General features: G+C 39.0%; 1 protein-coding gene across 2 annotated transcripts in view; it reads right to left on the bottom strand.

Moving 5' to 3' along the window:
- The window catches only part of LOC135462019 (extended synaptotagmin-2-like), a 49,072-nt gene extending 30,681 nt beyond the window's left edge, over window positions 1-18,391 (bottom strand). For both annotated transcript variants that reach the window (XM_064739349.1, XM_064739350.1), the window contains exons 1-3: window positions 17,971-18,391; window positions 12,157-12,198; window positions 2,543-2,680 (exon numbers count right to left, since the gene is read on the bottom strand). In XM_064739349.1, coding sequence (XP_064595419.1) covers window positions 2,543-2,680; window positions 12,157-12,198; window positions 17,971-18,255 — 465 coding nt within the window. In that variant the 5' untranslated portion in view covers window positions 18,256-18,391. The remainder of the gene's footprint in view (window positions 1-2,542; window positions 2,681-12,156; window positions 12,199-17,970) is intronic.
- Window positions 18,392-18,395: the final 4 nt, after the last annotated feature.

Below are 18,395 nucleotides of genomic sequence, written 5' to 3'. Positions count from 1 at the left end.
GTGCTGGGTCACTTTACAGCCTAATATGGCAGAAAAGATTTCCTCCCTTAGGTCAGGACTTTTTAACACCATCCACCCACTCACTTTTTATTTTATTCCAACTCTTGAAGATTTATGGCCTATTATACAAGAACATGTTCTGGGCTGACAAATACAAATGTAATGTGAGTATAAATGTCTGTTTGCTATATCGGGGTCGCTTTACAGCCGAGAAATGTTCCTTAGAATGTACCTTCAGCTGAATATACATGCAAGTACATCTTTGTGACAGTGTTTGATTTGCTTAACATCATAATCATGAACCAGCACATTGTTTATGCCAAAGTTATGTCAAAGCCACATTGTTTATGGAGATACTGGTGCCTCCGTACAATATTTCACCTAAACTTTCATCTCTGGTATTTAAAGATGTGCTTTCAGAAGCGACTAAAGGCGTTAAAATGTTACTTTTGACATCTGACTTCTTTTCATAAGAAATCAATCAAACTTTCCAATTGGCCCTATATGCTGAATAAGTCAATCAGAATACATTTACCTGAAAAACGCTAAAATTTGGGTGAAATACAGTATACAGTTATCAGGATTCAGGGGATTCATTGATTTCAATGCCAGCGAAATACAGTACACAGTTACCAGGATTCAGGGGATTCATTGATTTCAACATCAGTGAAATACAGTATACAGTTACCAGGATTCAGGGGATTCCTTGTTTTCAATGTCAATAAAATACAGTATACAGTTATCAGGATTCAGTGGATTCCTTGTTTTCAACGTCAGCAAAATACAGTATACAGTTGTCAGGATTCAGGGGATTCCTTGTTTTCAACGTCAGCAAAATACAGTATACAGTTATCAGGATTCAAGGGATTCCTTGTTTTCAACATCAGTGAAATACAGTATACAGTTGTCAGGATTCAGGGGATTCCTTGTTTTCAACGTCAGCAAAATACAGTATACAGTTATCAGGATTCAGGGGATTCCTTGTTTTCAACGTCAGCAAAATACAGTATACAGTTATCAGGATTCAGGAGATTCCTTGTTTTCAACGTCAGCAAAATACAGTATACAGTTATCAGGATTCAAGGGATTCCTTGTTTTCAACATCAGTGAAATACAGTATACAGTTACCAGGATTCAGGGGATTCCTTGTTTTCAACATCAGTGAAATACAGTATACAGTTACCAGGATTCAGGGGATTCCTTGTTTTCCATGTCATTGAAATACAGTATACAGTTACCAGGATTCAGGGGATTCCTTGTTTTCCATGTCAGTGAAATACAGTATACAGTTATCAGGATTCAGGGGATTCCTTGTTTTTGATGTCAGGGAAATACACATCTGCTTACAGAGCCTCATAGGTACCAGGCTACCTGGTCCACATGATTATGTACTGTAAGTCATCAGTCTTCTCAACCACTAAAGCACTTCTTCAGTGGAATTTATGAATACAATTATTATAAAATTAACGCTAAAAATGATTTGTTTGTGTCATTAAAGATGCAAGCATCATAAAACTGTGCAATTTATTCCTCTCCACCCTGCAGTTCTCTCAGAATGTTTCAGTACAACAGTTGCAGAGGCGGTTGACAAGGTTGAACAGTTACGCTAACCCTCCTATAAGTTGCTGGACACATAAACTGTAGTAATCTAATCATGCATTCATGAACACTACACCATGAATACTAAAACAGCTGTCAGTTGTTATTTCTTCCGAAAGGCATATATTTATACACCTGTTTTATCATAAAAAAAGTGTTTTCCAGTAATACAGACATGCGTGGATAAAACCATGAATATGGAGCGAGTCACGCATACATAAACTTGTGTTTACAATCTGGTGCAAGCTCACCTGAACTGAATGCCCACACCACGCTCGTTATTAAGCACAGTGGTGAGGATGATGGATAGCAACTTTTGCCCCAGGCTAACACTGCTTGCCACTCACTGATTCAGTGACATTCTTCATGCAACAGTCAGGCAATGACATGATACAGAGATAATCTGCGTTCTTTATACAGACTATGGATTAACTCACGCAACTGTCTAACGAGCATGCTCCTGTATAATTACATGTAACCTCAGACATATCTGTATACTGACTCAGCAGCATTTATAGACAATGCAACCGTAATGCATGTAAAACTAAATGTCTTAAACATGTAAATGTTCTTTGTAAATGTACCATTATATATAAACCATAATCTTTCCCTAAGGCCACTACACAAATATTAAACATATACCACAAATTTAAAGAATACCACTGTATGTGCCAAAAACAGCATAGTGAAAAAACTGAAGTTCAGTCAGTAGTACAGCTATATGTACAAACAGTCCTATGGAAGTTAAGTGATTTGGTAAACAGCCTTATAGTGGGTGAGTGGGAATGCAGACACCTAAGCAATAGCCTGAAAACAAAGATACCAGCAAACCCATGTGTCTGCAGCTTCTGTACCAGGGATGAAGGAGAAAAAGACTTTACTATCAACTAATCACATGAATTCAAAAATTACATGTACATGTAATTCTATCAGTCTGACTTACAATGTCTCCCAAATCCATCTTTACAAATTTGAAGGACTGGAGTGAGCCTGGTAGACTCTTCTTGATGGATGGCTCCAGGCTAGTCTTGATGTAGTCAACCACATAGTCCCCTACATATGGCCACATCTGGTCTATGATCTGTAACACACAACATGATGATCTGTAAAACACAGCACACTGATCTGTAACACATATTACACAATGACCTCGAACAACAGCACACTGATCTGTAACACACAACATCATGATCTTTAAAACACAGCACACTGATCTGTAACACATATTACACAATGACCTCTAACAACAGCACACTGATCTGTAACACACATCACATTGATATGTAACATACAACATGATGATCTGTAACACACATCACACAATGACCTCTAACACACAGCACAAAGATCTGTAGCACACAGCACACTGATATGTACACAGAGCACAGATATGTAACAGAGCACACTGATATGTAACACAGAGCACACTGATGTGTAACACAGACCACAATGTGTAACATGCAGCACACTGACATGTAACATGCGGCACACTGATATGGAACACACAGCACACTGAAATGTAACACACTGATATGTAACTCACAGCACACTGATATGTAACACACAGCACACTGATAGGTAACACAGCACAAAGATCTGTAGCACACAGCACACTGATACGTACACAGAGCACAGATATGTAACAGAGCACATTGATGTGTAACACAGACCACAATGATGTGTAAGATGCAGCACACTGACATGTAACATGCAGCACACTGATATGGAACACATAGCACACTGATATGTAACACACTGATATGTAACACACTGAAATGTAACACACAGCACACTGATAGGTAACACACAGCACACTGATATGTAACACACAGCACACTGATATGTAACACACAGCACACTGATAGGTAACACAAAGCACACCAAACTGATTTAAAATAGCACATCCATTACACACTGCCCTCATCCGTTTACATTTTTTTCGTTCAGTTTGTTGTGCTTTTGTTAAAATATACAATATTTTTTGTCAGCGCAAATGGACACTAGTAACTACAGATGACAAGACAGGTAATGTGGTCCATGTCTGTAGTATTCAGCATATACGGGTATTTACCAGTCAACCACACACTGTGGGAGTTAAACACAGCACACTGAGGTTACATGTCTATGATGTATTGTTACAGAACCATGCACTATGCACAAGGCATTTCCACCACCCACTATTGTCATGGTAGGGTAGGGTAACATGACCTAAATGAAGACCGAGACAGTCTGTCATGATTAATGTAGGTGTTTGACCTAGCTGGGCTGAGGTAACCTGGGCTGTGGGTAGCATATGGATCGTACATGTTGAAGAGTTCATTCTGACAATAAGTCTCTAGTTGTTAGGTACCACAGGTATAAGATTGCACACATGTTATCTGACACTCTTTACAAATATGAAGGTTATCTTATAAATTACATGCCTTTACAAATTACAGCGCTGCATGTTCATGTAGATTGTAATTTGACAATCACTTAAACACATCACCACAGGATCAGCTATGGTGCTGGGGTCGTCCTGACAACAACCCTTCAGATCTCTGACACCACCTAGGTGCTCACATATGGCATTAAGCTATCCTCACAATACAATGGCTAAATTAATCAATGTATCAATAAATACTGCTTTATGTGGCCATAATTTGAACACATTATCCTGCAAACAAGCTCACATGTACCTGCATGTCTATAACGGTACATGTACATCAGGAACGCATTGCCAGTTGACTACTTTGAAATTTGCTGAAATCATCTCACACTAGTGATAGAGGTAGGTATTTCCTGAAATGTGGGAGTTGTCAGAGTGAATGAGCAGCAGAGGGAAGTGATCATGTAGGGTGGGGTCTGGCAGTGTAACATGACACTAGTGGGTAGAGTTGGCCATACTATTAGGGAGATGCTAGCACAAAGCCGGCATCTTGTCATGCCAGTCAGGCACACATGATCACAGGGAGATGTTAGCACAAAGCCGGCATTTTGACATGCCAGTCAGGCACACATGATCATAGGGAGATGTTAGCACAAAGCTGGCATCTTGACATGCCAGTCAGGCACACATGATCATAGGGAGATGTTAGCATAAAGCTGGCATTTTGTCATGCCAGCCAGGCACACATGACACAGGGAGATGTTAGCATAAAGACGGCATATTGACATGCCAGTCAGGCACACATGATCACAGGGAGATGTTAGCACAAAGCTGGCATCTTGACATGCCAGCCAGGCACAAATGATCACAGGGAGATGTTAGCACAAAGCTGGCATCTTGACATGTCAGTCTGGCACACATGATCACAGGGAGATGTTAGCACAAAGCCGGCATCTTGACATGCCAGTCTGGCGCACATGATCACAGGGAGATGTTAGCACAAAGCTGGCATTTTGTCATTCCAGCCAGGCACACATGATCACAGGGAGATGTTAGCATAAAGCCGGCATCTTGTCATGCCAGTCAGGCACACATGATCACAAGGAGATGTTAGCATAAAGCTGGCATTTTGTCATGCCAGTCAGGCACACATGATCATAGGGAGATGTTAGCACAAAGCCGGCATCTTGACATGCCAGTCAGGCACATATGATCACAGGGAGATGTTAGCACAAAGCTGGCATTTTGACATGCCAGTCTGGCACACATGATCACAGGGAGATGTTAGCACAAAGCCGGCATTTTGTCATGCCAGCCAGGCACACATGATCACAGGGAGATGTTAGCATAAAGCCGGCATCTTGTCATGCCAGTCAGGCACACATGATCACAAGGAGATGTTAGCACCAAGCCGGCATCTTGTCATGCCAGTCAGGCACACATGATCATAGGGAGATGTTAGCACAAAGCTGGCATCTTGTCATGCCAGTCAGGCACACATGATCACAAGGAGATGTTAGCACCAAGCCGGCATTTTGACATGCCAGCCAGGCACACATGATCACAGGGAGATGTTAGCACAAAGCCGGCATTTTGACATGCCAGTCTGGCACACATGATCACAGGGAGATGTTAGCACAAAGCTGGCATCTTGACATGCCAGTCTGGCACACATGATCACAGGGAGATGTTAGCACAAAGCTGGCATCTTGACATGCCAGTCAGGCACACGTGATCACAGGGAGATGTTAGCACAAAGCTGGCATCTTGTCATGGAAGTCAGGCACACATGATCACAGGTACTTAATAATGGTCGCAGAGCAGCAAGGGGCTGAAGAAATACACAGATACATTTGCATATATGAAGCACACAGTTGCAGCTGCTACTTGATTGACACTATGGGAAATTGGCGAATATTTTATATGACATTCAATACTTTTCTACAGTCTGGCAAATGTATATGAATATATTTTATCCAGAGCAAAAGTTTGCTTTTGTTAGCAAACATGTCATATTCCTGATCGAAAAGAACAAATTTGTTTTGATGAGCATTTGCCAACCATTCATGTACTTCAAAGTGCCGGAAGTGTAATGCAAGAGAATTTGGCTACAATATTATGGGCTATAATTTTTGGGCTACAGTGTAACTTTGGCTTGGGCTATAAAATACTAGATACGGCTGCAACTAGGGCTGAAAAAAAGCAAAAGTCAGCTGCAAACATGCAAACCTACAAACACAGGTCTGGTTAAGGATTTGTTGCATTGGTGCCTCAGAAAAGTACATGTACATTAAAACACTGTCCTATTTCCATTAAAGTCAAGCAATAACTGAACATGCACATGGTAAAAAATGCTCTGTTTGCCACACGGCTAATGAATCCTACTGTCAAGTATATTATAGTCCCTGGAGATACATGTAGGAGTGTGTCTGTAATTTTACAGGGTCTCTGGATCTGGTTTCAGTGTGGATTGCTGCGGTTCCACCAAGCACCTGGTGCATAACTCCAAATGTAGGGCAAATAGATGGCAGCATCAGTCTCAACTGACAACATCAAACTTGAGTGACAAACAAAACCTTTTCCATGATGATATCTCTGGAATTCTGACAACAATTTGTCAATCAATACTGATATCATCTGATGGAGAAGCATTCAAATGTTTGTTTGTCATTGGAGGTAGTTTGTTGGAGGTTTAACGTCAAATCAAATCAGTGTTTGCAAGTTGTCCATGTAACCGAGGAGACTCAATGCTAGCATTTATAACCGTGTCTCACTGAAATGTCATGCTGCACATGACACATCGATGCCCTACTCAGTCATTTATACATCAAGACTAACGAATGTGGTGTATTCCTCTAATACTGGGCATAGCATGAAATGAGGTGATACCAATGTTACTGATTCTATAATCAGGTGTGTCTCAACTTGAGTCTTTACACCAGATACACCATATTCAAGGCACCAATGTTACCGATTCTATAATCAGGTGTGCCTCAACTTGAGAGTGTACACCAGATACACCATATTCAAGGCACCAATGTTACTGATTCTATGATCAGGTGTGTCTCAACTTGAGAGTGTACACCAGATACACCATATTCAAGGCACCAATGTTACTGATTCTATAATCAGGTGTGTCTCAACTTGAGAGTGTACACCAGATACACCATATTCAAGGCACCAATGTTACCGTATTCTATGATCAGGTGTGTCTCAACTTGAGAGTGTACACCAGATACACCATATTCAAGGCACGAATGTTACCGTATTCTATAATCAGGTGTGTCTCAACTTGAGACTTTACACCAGATACACCATATTCAAGGCACCAATGTTACTGATTCTATAATCAGGTGTGTCTCAACTTGAGAGTGTACACCAGATACACCATATTCAAGGCACAAATGTTACCGTATTCTATAATCAGGTGTGTCTCAACTTGAGACTTTACACCAGATACACCATATTCAAGGCACAAATGTTACCGATTCTATAATCAGGTGTGCCTCAACTTGAGAGTGTACACCAGATACACCATATTCAAGGCACAAATGTTACCGTATTCTATAATCAGGTGTGTCTCAACTTGAGTCTTTACACCCGATACACCATATTCAAGGCACAAATGTTACCGATTCTATAATCAGGTGTGCCTCAACTTGAGAGTGTACACCAGATACACCATATTCAAGGCACCAATGTTACTGATTCTATGATCAGGTGTGTCTCAACTTGAGAGTGTACACCAGATACACCATATTCAAGGCACCAATGTTACCGATTCTATAATCAGGTGTGTCTCAACTTGAGAGTGTACACCAGATACACCATATTCAAGGCACCAATGTTACCGTATTCTATAATCAGGTGCGTCTCAACTTGAGAGTGTACACCAGATACACCATATTCAAGGCACAAATGTTACCGTATTCTATAATCAGGTGTGTCTCAACTTGAGACTTTACACCAGATACACCATATTCAAGGCACAAATGTTACCGTATTCTATAATCAGGTGTGTCTCAACTTGAGAGTGTACACCAGATACACCATATTCAAGGCACCAATGTTACCGTATTCTATAATCAGGTGTGTCTCAACTTGAGTCTTTACACCAGATACACCATATTCAAGGCACAAATGTTACCGTATTCTATAATCAGGTGTGTCTCAACTTGCGACTTTACACCAGATACACCATATTCAAGGCACCAATGTTACTGATTCTATGATCAGGTGTGTCTCAACTTGAGAGTGTACACCAGATACACCACATTCAAGGCACAAATGTTACCGTATTCTATGATCAGGTGTGTCTCAACTTGAGAGTGTACACCAGATACACCATATTCAAGGCACCAATGTTACCGTATTCTATAATCAGGTGTGTCTCAACTTGAGAGTGTACACCAGATACACCATATTCAAGGCACAAATGTTACCGTATTCTATAATCAGGTGTGTCTCAACTTGAGACTTTACACCAGATACACCATATTCAAGGCACAAATGTTACCGTATTCTATGATCAGGTGTGTCTCAACTTGAGACTTTACACCAGATACACCATATTCAAGGCACCAATGTTACTGATTCTATGATCAGGTGTGTCTCAACTTGAGAGTGTACACCAGATACACCACATTCAAGGCACAAATGTTACCGTATTCTATGATCAGGTGTGTCTCAACTTGAGAGTGTACACCAGATACACCATATTCAAGGCACAAATGTTACCGATTCTATAATCAGGTGTGTCTCAACTTGAGAGTGTACACCAGATACACCATATTCAAGGCACAAATGTTACCGTATTCTATAATCAGGTGCATCTCAACTTGAGAGTGTACACCAGATACACCACATTCAAGGCACAAATGTTACCGTATTCTATGATCAGGTGTGTCTCAACTTGAGACTTTACACCAGATACACCATATTCAAGGCACAAATGTTACTGATTCTATGATCAGGTGTGTCTCAACTTGAGAGTGTACACCAGATACACCACATTCAAGGCACCAATGTTACCGTATTCTATGATCAGGTGTGTCTCAACTTGAGACTTTACACCAGATACACCATATTCAAGGCACCAATGTTACTGATTCTATAATCAGGTGCGTCTCAACTTGAGAGTGTACACCAGATACACCATATTCAAGGCACAAATGTTACCGATTCTATAATCAGGTGTGTCTCAACTTGAGAGTGTACACCAGATACACCATATTCAAGGCACAAATGTTACCGTATTCTATAATCAGGTGCGTCTCAACTTGAGAGTGTACACCAGATACACCACATTCAAGGCACCAATGTTACCGTATTCTATAATCAGGTGTGTCTCAACTTGAGACTTTACACCAGATACACTATATTCAAGGCACAAATGTTACCGATTTTAAAATCAGGTGTGTCTCAACTTGAGAGTGTACACCAGATACACCACATTCAAGGCACAAATGTTACTGATTCTATAATCAGGTGTGTCTCAACTTGAGAGTGTACACCAGATACACCACATTCAAGGCACCAATGTTACCGTATTCTATAATCAGGTGCGTCTCAACTTGAGACTTTACACCAGATACACCATATTCAAGGCACAAATGTTACCGATTTTAAAATCAGGTGTGTCTCAACTTGAGAGTGTACACCAGATACACCACATTCAAGGCACAAATGTTACCGTATTCTATGATCAGGTGTGTCTCAACTTGAGAGTGTACACCAGATACACCATATTCAAGGCACAAATGTTACCGTATTCTATAATCAGGTGCGTCTCAACTTGAGAGTGTACACCAGATACACCATATTCAAGGCACAAATGTTACCGTATTCTATGATCAGGTGTGTCTCAACTTGAGACTTTACACCAGATACACCATATTCAAGGCACAAATGTTACCGTATTCTATGATCAGGTGCGTCTCAACTTGAGAGTGTACACCAGATACACCATATTCAAGGCACAAATGTTACCGATTCTATAATCAGGTGTGTCTCAACTTGAGAGTGTACACCAGATACACCACATTCAAGGCACAAATGTTACCGTATTCTATAATCAGGTGTGTCTCAACTTGAGACTTTACACCAGATACACCATATTCAAGGCACCAATGTTACTGATTCTATAATCAGGTGCATCTCAACTTGAGAGTGTACACCAGATACACCATATTCAAGGCACAAATGTTACCGATTCTATAATCAGGTGTGTCTCAACTTGAGAGTGTACACCAGATACACCATATTCAAGGCACAAATGTTACCGTATTCTATAATCAGGTGTGTCTCAACTTGAGAGTGTACACCAGATACACCACATTCAAGGCACCAATGTTACCGTATTCTATAATCAGGTGTGTCTCAACTTGAGACTTTACACCAGATACACTATATTCAAGGCACAAATGTTACCGATTTTAAAATCAGGTGTGTCTCAACTTGAGAGTGTACACCAGATACACCACATTCAAGGCACAAATGTTACTGATTCTATAATCAGGTGTGTCTCAACTTGAGAGTGTACACCAGATACACCACATTCAAGGCACAAATGTTACTGTATTCTATAATCAGGTGCGTCTCAACTTGAGACTTTACACCAGATACACCATATTCAAGGCACAAATGTTACCGATTTTAAAATCAGGTGTGTCTCAACTTGAGACTTTACACCAGATACACCACATTCAAGGGACAAATGTTACCGTATTCTATAATCAGGTGTGTCTCAACTTGAGAGTGTACACCAGATACACCACATTCAAGGCACAAATGTTACCATATTCTATAATCAGGTGTGTCTCAACTTGAGACTTTACACCAGATACACCACATTCAAGGCACAAATGTTACTGATTCTATAATCAGGTGTCTCTCAACTTGAGACTTTACCCCAGATACACCATATTCAAGGCACCAATGTTACTGATTCTATAATCAGGTGCATCTCAACTTGAGAGTGTACACCAGATACACCATATTCAAGGCACAAATGTTACTGATTCTATGATCAGGTGTCTCTCAACTTGAGAGTGTACACCAGATACACCATATTCAAGGCACAAATGTTACCGATTTTAAAACCAGGTGTGTCTCAACTTGAGACTTTACACCAGATACACCATATTCAAGGCACAAATGTTACCGATTTTAAAATCAGGTGTGTCTCAACTTGAGACTTTACCCCAGATACACCACATTCAAGGCACAAATGTTACTGATTCTATAATCAGGTGTCTCTCAACTTGAGACTTTACCCCAGATACACCACATTCAAGGCACAAATGTTACTGATTCTATAATCAGGTGTGTCCCAACATGAGAGTGTACACCAGATACACCACATTCAAGGCACCACGCTCCTTTCACTGTGCCACCCAGACGTTCTTAATCAGCATGGACTTGTACATTATTTATTTATTTTATTTATTTGATTGCCGTTTTATGCCATACTCAAGAATATTTCATATATACGAGGGCGGCCAGCGTTATGGTGGGAGGAAACCTGGCAGAGCCTGGAGGAAACCCACGACCATCTGCAGGTTGTTGGCAAACCTTCCCACATATGACCGGAGAGGAAGCCAGCATGAGCTGGATTTGAGCTCACAGCGACTGCATTGGTTTCAAAACAAGTGGGTGGTTGATAACTAAATGGGTGGTGGGGTGATGACTGAGAGGGTTGAACCCAGGGCCTGACGGGTACAGGTGGGTGGGTGGTTAAATGGATTGATGATTGACAGAGTTGAACCTAGGGCTCCTACGATTGAGCAGTACACTCTAACCAGTCAGCCACCTCAATGTTTTCGGACATGGGTGTACAGGTGAGATGATGAGTGGGTGGCTGGTGACAAGGAAACTGAAGATTCTGATGTCATGCAAGTTGATTCAGTCAGCATTAGTCCATAGCTGTGCGCTCGAGTTACAGGCAGAATTAACATCTGAATAAAACTGATGACATGCTGGTGCTTTTGATTTTCTCAAGTACGAGATTTTACATACTTTGAACTGCATTATTTTGGCTATGCAGCATCACAAATATAAAAAAGCAAACTTTAGGGTTGGATGCTTCATTGATGGATATAAACACTTTTTTTGAACACTTACATGTACATGTACAAAAATATATCCTGCAGCAGGTGAAGCGTGATCACCTTATTTCCCCAGATACTCACCTTGTTCATCCACTCTGCTCTCTCAACATCCGGAAAGATAACCTGGAAAGATAAAAGTTAAATATGGTCAATATTCCCAAGTGCCAGTGACAAAATTTCATCCATGTGAGCCAGAGATGGATTCCAATATGGATCCTCAGCTCAGGGTATACAATAAGAGCACACTTTAGCACTTTACCAGTAAGAACCATCCCACGGATTCAACATGTGTTCTTAAATAACAGTGTCTGTCCTTTTACAAAGGTAGCATTTCTAAAATCCAACTGGGCTGGATGTGTGGTCACAATGTTGTATTAAAATACTAGATTTTTCTTATGGCTATATAAGAATAAAGTTGATTTTTTTGTGCTTTTGGAGCACTGATATCATACTTGTGTTTTGTGTCATATGTTAAATAATAAACATTTATAATAATCCCTCTTGCCCTTGTCATCAACAAGGCATTTATAGAAACACGCAAAGAAATGCCCATAGCTGCATTTATTTACTTATCTGACTATTATTTTACACTATGCACAGGAGTATTACATAAAAAATTGTCAGGTGAAAACTTTGCCAGAATGGAGAACACTGCGATTGAAAATGTTACGTACAATGTATGATCTGGACAGAACTCGCTAAACAGATACTTCATGGCGTGCCATTTACTTGGCTCATCCATTTTGCTCAGATGACCTATTAACCTACTGGTGCAAATACATTTCTACACAACAGAATATACATGTACATGTGTATTTATAGATGGATGGAGGTAACCCTGCAGGATGTAGCAGTAGATTGGTCACAAACAGGTGTAAAAACCATGCACATGCAGTTAACAGCATTCCACAATATGTTTGCCTTCTCCTGCAGTTCACCGGTTCACTCAGTTGAGTAGATTCACCAAGCTTAAAATGGATATAGTTTTGTGTGACTGATGCACTATCAAACATTACAGCCTCATCATCCATCCCAGGGTAGACATTCACATAACTTTAAGATAAATCAATTTTTCGTAACTTTTCTTGTAAATAATGTCACCTTATGGCACTAGAAACTAGTTGTTTTCCATGAAAAAAGTTACAAGAAATACGACCTAACAAATTTGTGAAAGAGGCCCCTCACTGTTCTTTAAACAAAAATAATATTGGACAAAACTTACTGAGGTTTGACTCAAGTCAAAGTTTTAAATTTGTGCGTACTGGAAATCTGACTAAATATGACTAAATATTGTTAAACACCAAAAATGTTTGTCTCTTGAAGTGGATGTATTATTTTGTACCAGCACAAGTAGCCTGTATGTTACACATGGATATCACAGATGGCGGCTCATGTGAAGGCTAATAATGTTTAGCACACGTCTAGAGGAACCCATACGATTCTAAGTATCTTTCTCACACTAAATGTGTGACTGACATTTATTATTCTTTAAAAAGATATTTAGATGTTATTTTTCATACACAAATGCTTTCAGTTGGTAAACACATTGTTATTATTCTATGCATGTATTTCATGTACAGTACATGTGTATTATGTGGATATAATGGGGGTGTTCCTATGCTCTACATTTTGCACAGTGCAAATACAAACACTGTAGGTTTGAGGCATATGTTCACAGACAGTGGATTATATACATGTATATATATACAGATCAGAATAATACAGGTTTCATGTGTCCAGTCAAGTGGCTAAAACTTCTGACGAAACAGGAAAACTCCATTAGAGAATGAAACAGCTTGCACCCCAGTCTGAAAATACTGCACCATCCAATGTGCAGAAGGCCCATAACCTGCTGCAGGCCCATGTCCTGCTGGAGGCCCAACCATCCGATTTCAATCAATGTTTATACAATATACACTTTATATGTCCAGTGCTCGCTCTTCAGTGAAAACATGAATGCATGTGGCATGCAGAGAATATTGATTTCTTGCTTGATTTGTTTACACACGGATAAGTAGGAATGTCTGATATACATATTTTTTTTTGCTCTTTTCCACGACACCAAATCGTTGTGCAAAAAGTACACATATTAGTGAATTCTGACCATTAAAAGCAATATGTGATATTATTAACAACAGCTGGTGACATATTAAATTTGCGACATATGTACATGTATTATTAAAATCTGAAGCAATATTAAAATGTCCCAGGGGTTGAGTTGAAATCTTCCAAAAAGCAGGTCTTCTCACAATTTAAGTTTCAAATGTTATTCTCTTCGTTGCCTGCAGATATTTACTTGTGTTGCCTCTTGTGGTTTTATGCTACTGAGCCCAAAGTTTGAAGAAATTTTTTTTTTATTTATTTATTTATTTTTTTTGGAGAAAGCTGTTTACTCTTAGTAAACTTGACTTCAGGGGCTCTAACTGGCTCATTTGGCTAAAGTGTTAGCTCACTGCAAATGTCAGGCCTTTTACCAATGAGGTTGTGGAATACAATGTCACCCATAACTTCATATTACTTCTGGCATTCTGGTTTCTTCCACACATAAGACTGATCTCCAATGTGAAAAAAGTGAGTACTACCCCAATTCAATTCAAAAAACGAAAATTAACTCATCATAGATAAGGTACATGTGGACAAGTAATTTAATTTCTTTTTTGACTCTTTTAGATTAAAAAAAACACTTGCTGGAGGTTCATGATTGGAGACAATGATGCAGATTTTTGGAGAAAAAATTATCGAAATTTAAACTAATTCCTTAACATACCTTAGCATATATGAGGGAGGTTTTTCAAGTCATAGCTCCAAATTCTAAGTGGTTTTTGAGGTATGGCCCTTTAGAAACGCCATGCACTGTTCATTTTCAACAGGCACAAAACTATTGTTTGTTCGGAAGCATTTATAGATGACTGTAATTTCCTATTCAAGGAAAATCCATCTACTGGGGTTTTCCTACTCAGAAAAGGAATATATTCAATACTATTGAAATAATAGCCCTTAAACATCACACTTTGATTAATGCTTTTTATAAAATTTCGTATTTTCAGTGAGCTGCTATAGGTCAGGTGAAATGTATAGAAGATCTGTATTACCTGGTTAATATTATTTAGTTACATGGTCATTTGCACAAGAAAGCTTGACCACTTCAGAGCTTTATCTTCGATGTGCTTGGTGTCTGAATTACATGTATGCTCCAGGACAAACGACTCTACAATTTAACAGCTCACCACGCTGACAGTTTGACAGCTCTTTGAATTTTTTTCTCACATCAAGATACACCTCTTAGCCACATATGGAATAATATTTAAGAGTTGTTCTCAACTCCTTCTATTGAAATTAGTTTTTTGAAAAGCTAACCACCAGACATATGTTTTATGATCATTTCTGTATATTATAAACTGAAAATGTACCTATACATTTTAAAATTTAACACTTGACAGCAACAATGTTATTACAATATGAGTAAGTTCATTAATTACAGTATTAAAGTGCTCAGTACACATGCTGTACTGATTCATTGCTTGGGTTCCCATAACAGTTTCAGCCGATGGTACCTGTAAGATTAACATGCAGAAAGTTTCATCAAACACTATCTCACATTGTACGCTGTCTTAAGCATACATGTAGCTTGACTTTGTGATGTGAGTGGTGCAGTGACTGTGTTGTTGAATAATTAGGTTAAAACCAGGATGTTTTTGTATATTTCATGAAACTATCACAGAATCAAACACTACCTTGGCCAGACAGTAGATATCACATGTTGGGTTCCAAAGGAATATGTCATTTCTTCAAAAGTACACACATTATACACAGCATTATTACAATTCGCTACATTCGCTAAAATGCAACAGTGAAGTAAACTGTCAAAATTATTCTATTAAACTAGCTGTCTTGCTTTCAGGAAACAAATAAAAAACATTAATGGATCAAAGTACTTTTTACAATCAAAAGTGACAAATACATTTGTGTACATGTGTTTTACAGCTCACATTTCAGTGCTCTTAGAAAGTTATTTATAACACATCAATTCCTGGAGCAAAACAGAACCTTTCAGTCAACCACTTTTCTCAGATTATTTGTAGGATGGCTCACTACTGTATATATTTAGGAAGAAAATCTGGTAATCTAGCATTCTCTCCTACTCATTCTCAGACAGTGGGTACTGCCTTGCATCATTATCTGTTACAGCTGGAACACTAGCTAATTACTCAGATGACAAGTTTCACTGGAGCTCAACATTAATCTTTACTCATTGACACTGAAATGGTTGCATGAGATCAAACAAATTTTGTGTCTCAACAGCACAGTTCTGCACCATTTATAACATCACACATGCATGTACATGCATCTGTCATGCTTGTAATCCGCACAAACTAAGCTGAAGCTGTGTCTGCTGAAACTCTCCGTATTTCAGTCTTACCATCAGTGCAAAATGTAATCAATACTTCTTGGAAACAGTTGTAAAGTATAGTTGGTAGATATGGTTCAATTGGCTCTTGCTGCTCTTAAACTTCTGTGTAAATAATGTTTACCTTGAAGTCTAGCATGGGTTACAGGTAACTATAAAGGGTACTGACATTATAATAACATTGTTGCTGTCTTGTGGTAAAATTTCATATATACATATACATGTTCAATATATACTGTACAGAAATGATCATAAAACATATGTCAGATGGTGGGTTTTTCAAAATTTAATTTCAGTAGGACAATCATTGAATTTTCTTCCATAGTTGGCGAAGAGGTGTATCTTGATGTGAGAAAAATTTTAAAGAGCTGTCTTAACTGTCAACATGCTGAGCTGTTAAGATAAAGAAGGGGTAAACTGTAGAGTCGCTTGTCCTGGAGCATAGTTCAGACACCAAGTACATCAAAGATAAAGCTCTGAAGTGGTCAAGCTTTCTTGTGCAAATGACCATGTACATGCATCTAAATAATGTTAACCATTTAATAAAGATCTTCTATATATTTCACCTGACCTATAGCAGCTCACTGAAAATACGAAATTTAATAGAAGCCTTAATCAAAGTGTGATGTTTAAGGGCTATTATCTCAATAGTACTGAATACATTCCTTTTCTGAGGTCATATTCTGAAAGCCTGGGTAGGTGGATTTCCAGACACCTAGTCCCCTTGAATAGGAAATTACAGTCATCTATAAATGTTTCCAGAGCAAACAAGTGTTTTCAACCTGTTGAAAATGAACAGTGCATGGTGTTTTTGAAGGGCTGTATCTCAAAAACCACTTAGAAATTGGAGCTTTAACTTGGAAAGCCTTCCTCATAGATGCTAAGGTATGTGTAAGAATTGTTTCAAAATAATTTAAGGCAGTCACTGCAAAAAAAAAATTGGGGGGGGGGGGGTAATTTGACACAAAATGACCCAATTTAGAATTTTAGGCCTTTCTCACCCAAAGCAAATTAACCCAAGGTATTTTACTCCATTTGGGTGTACAGTCAGTTTTCAGAAGTCAAAATGCTGAAGGAATGTTTGCACTATTCAAGTTTCAACACTGACATTGGTACTTTGATACATAATTCATATTCAAAGTTTGCAAATAACTGAGGGCAAACTGTTGTTTTGTTTTCATTTACTGAATATACTTTGCACTGATCCAAAAAATGTTAAACACATGGGTTTCCATTCAATGAAAGTAAGTGTGGAACTTCAACTAAAATGATTTATAATGCAGCACCAAAACAACGACAAGCAATTACTGCCTAATAACCAGCACAAAAATGGTTTGTTTCTCTTTTTTATACAAATTACACGTTGTGATAATATTAAAATATATATAATTAAATATTTTAAACTCACATTACGGAACCAATACACGTTTGGAGTGGGTGTGGCACCTTTTTTAGGATAATTACAGCGAGTAATGATAACGCCTTACCCATGATGGTAGATCATCCATCCTTGCTAAAATAGCAGCTCTCTCATCTTTTGCGGTTTCTTGTGCCACTTGCACTCTCATTTCCTTGTGCCTCAGGTATTTCACTTTCCACACATAGACAACAAGGCCGAGTAGCAGCCAGCTTACGCTGAAGTTAAAATATCCGACTAGCCATATCAACAAGACCAGCCCTGCATACTTGAAGTACTGTTGGATCAACTTCACTACCAGGGTTTCGTCTTGAACAGTTTTGCGACGAGGCGAAGACTGCTTTTCGTTCCCCATCTCCAAATCGTATCAGTCTCTAGCACAGAGACAGACAAGCATTGATCAGTGAAATTGACTTTGACGCAGGTGTAGTTTGTAAACAGTTTCTTCTGGAGTTTCAACCCCTGCTACCCTCTCCGTCAGACCGGCTTGATTAC

Source organism: Liolophura sinensis, chromosome 1 (assembly GCF_032854445.1).
Source record: "Liolophura sinensis isolate JHLJ2023 chromosome 1, CUHK_Ljap_v2, whole genome shotgun sequence".
Lineage (NCBI taxonomy): Eukaryota > Metazoa > Mollusca > Polyplacophora > Chitonida > Chitonidae > Liolophura > Liolophura sinensis.
Note: the sequence above shows the minus strand (reverse complement) of the source record. Positions and strands in the feature narration are given on the sequence as shown.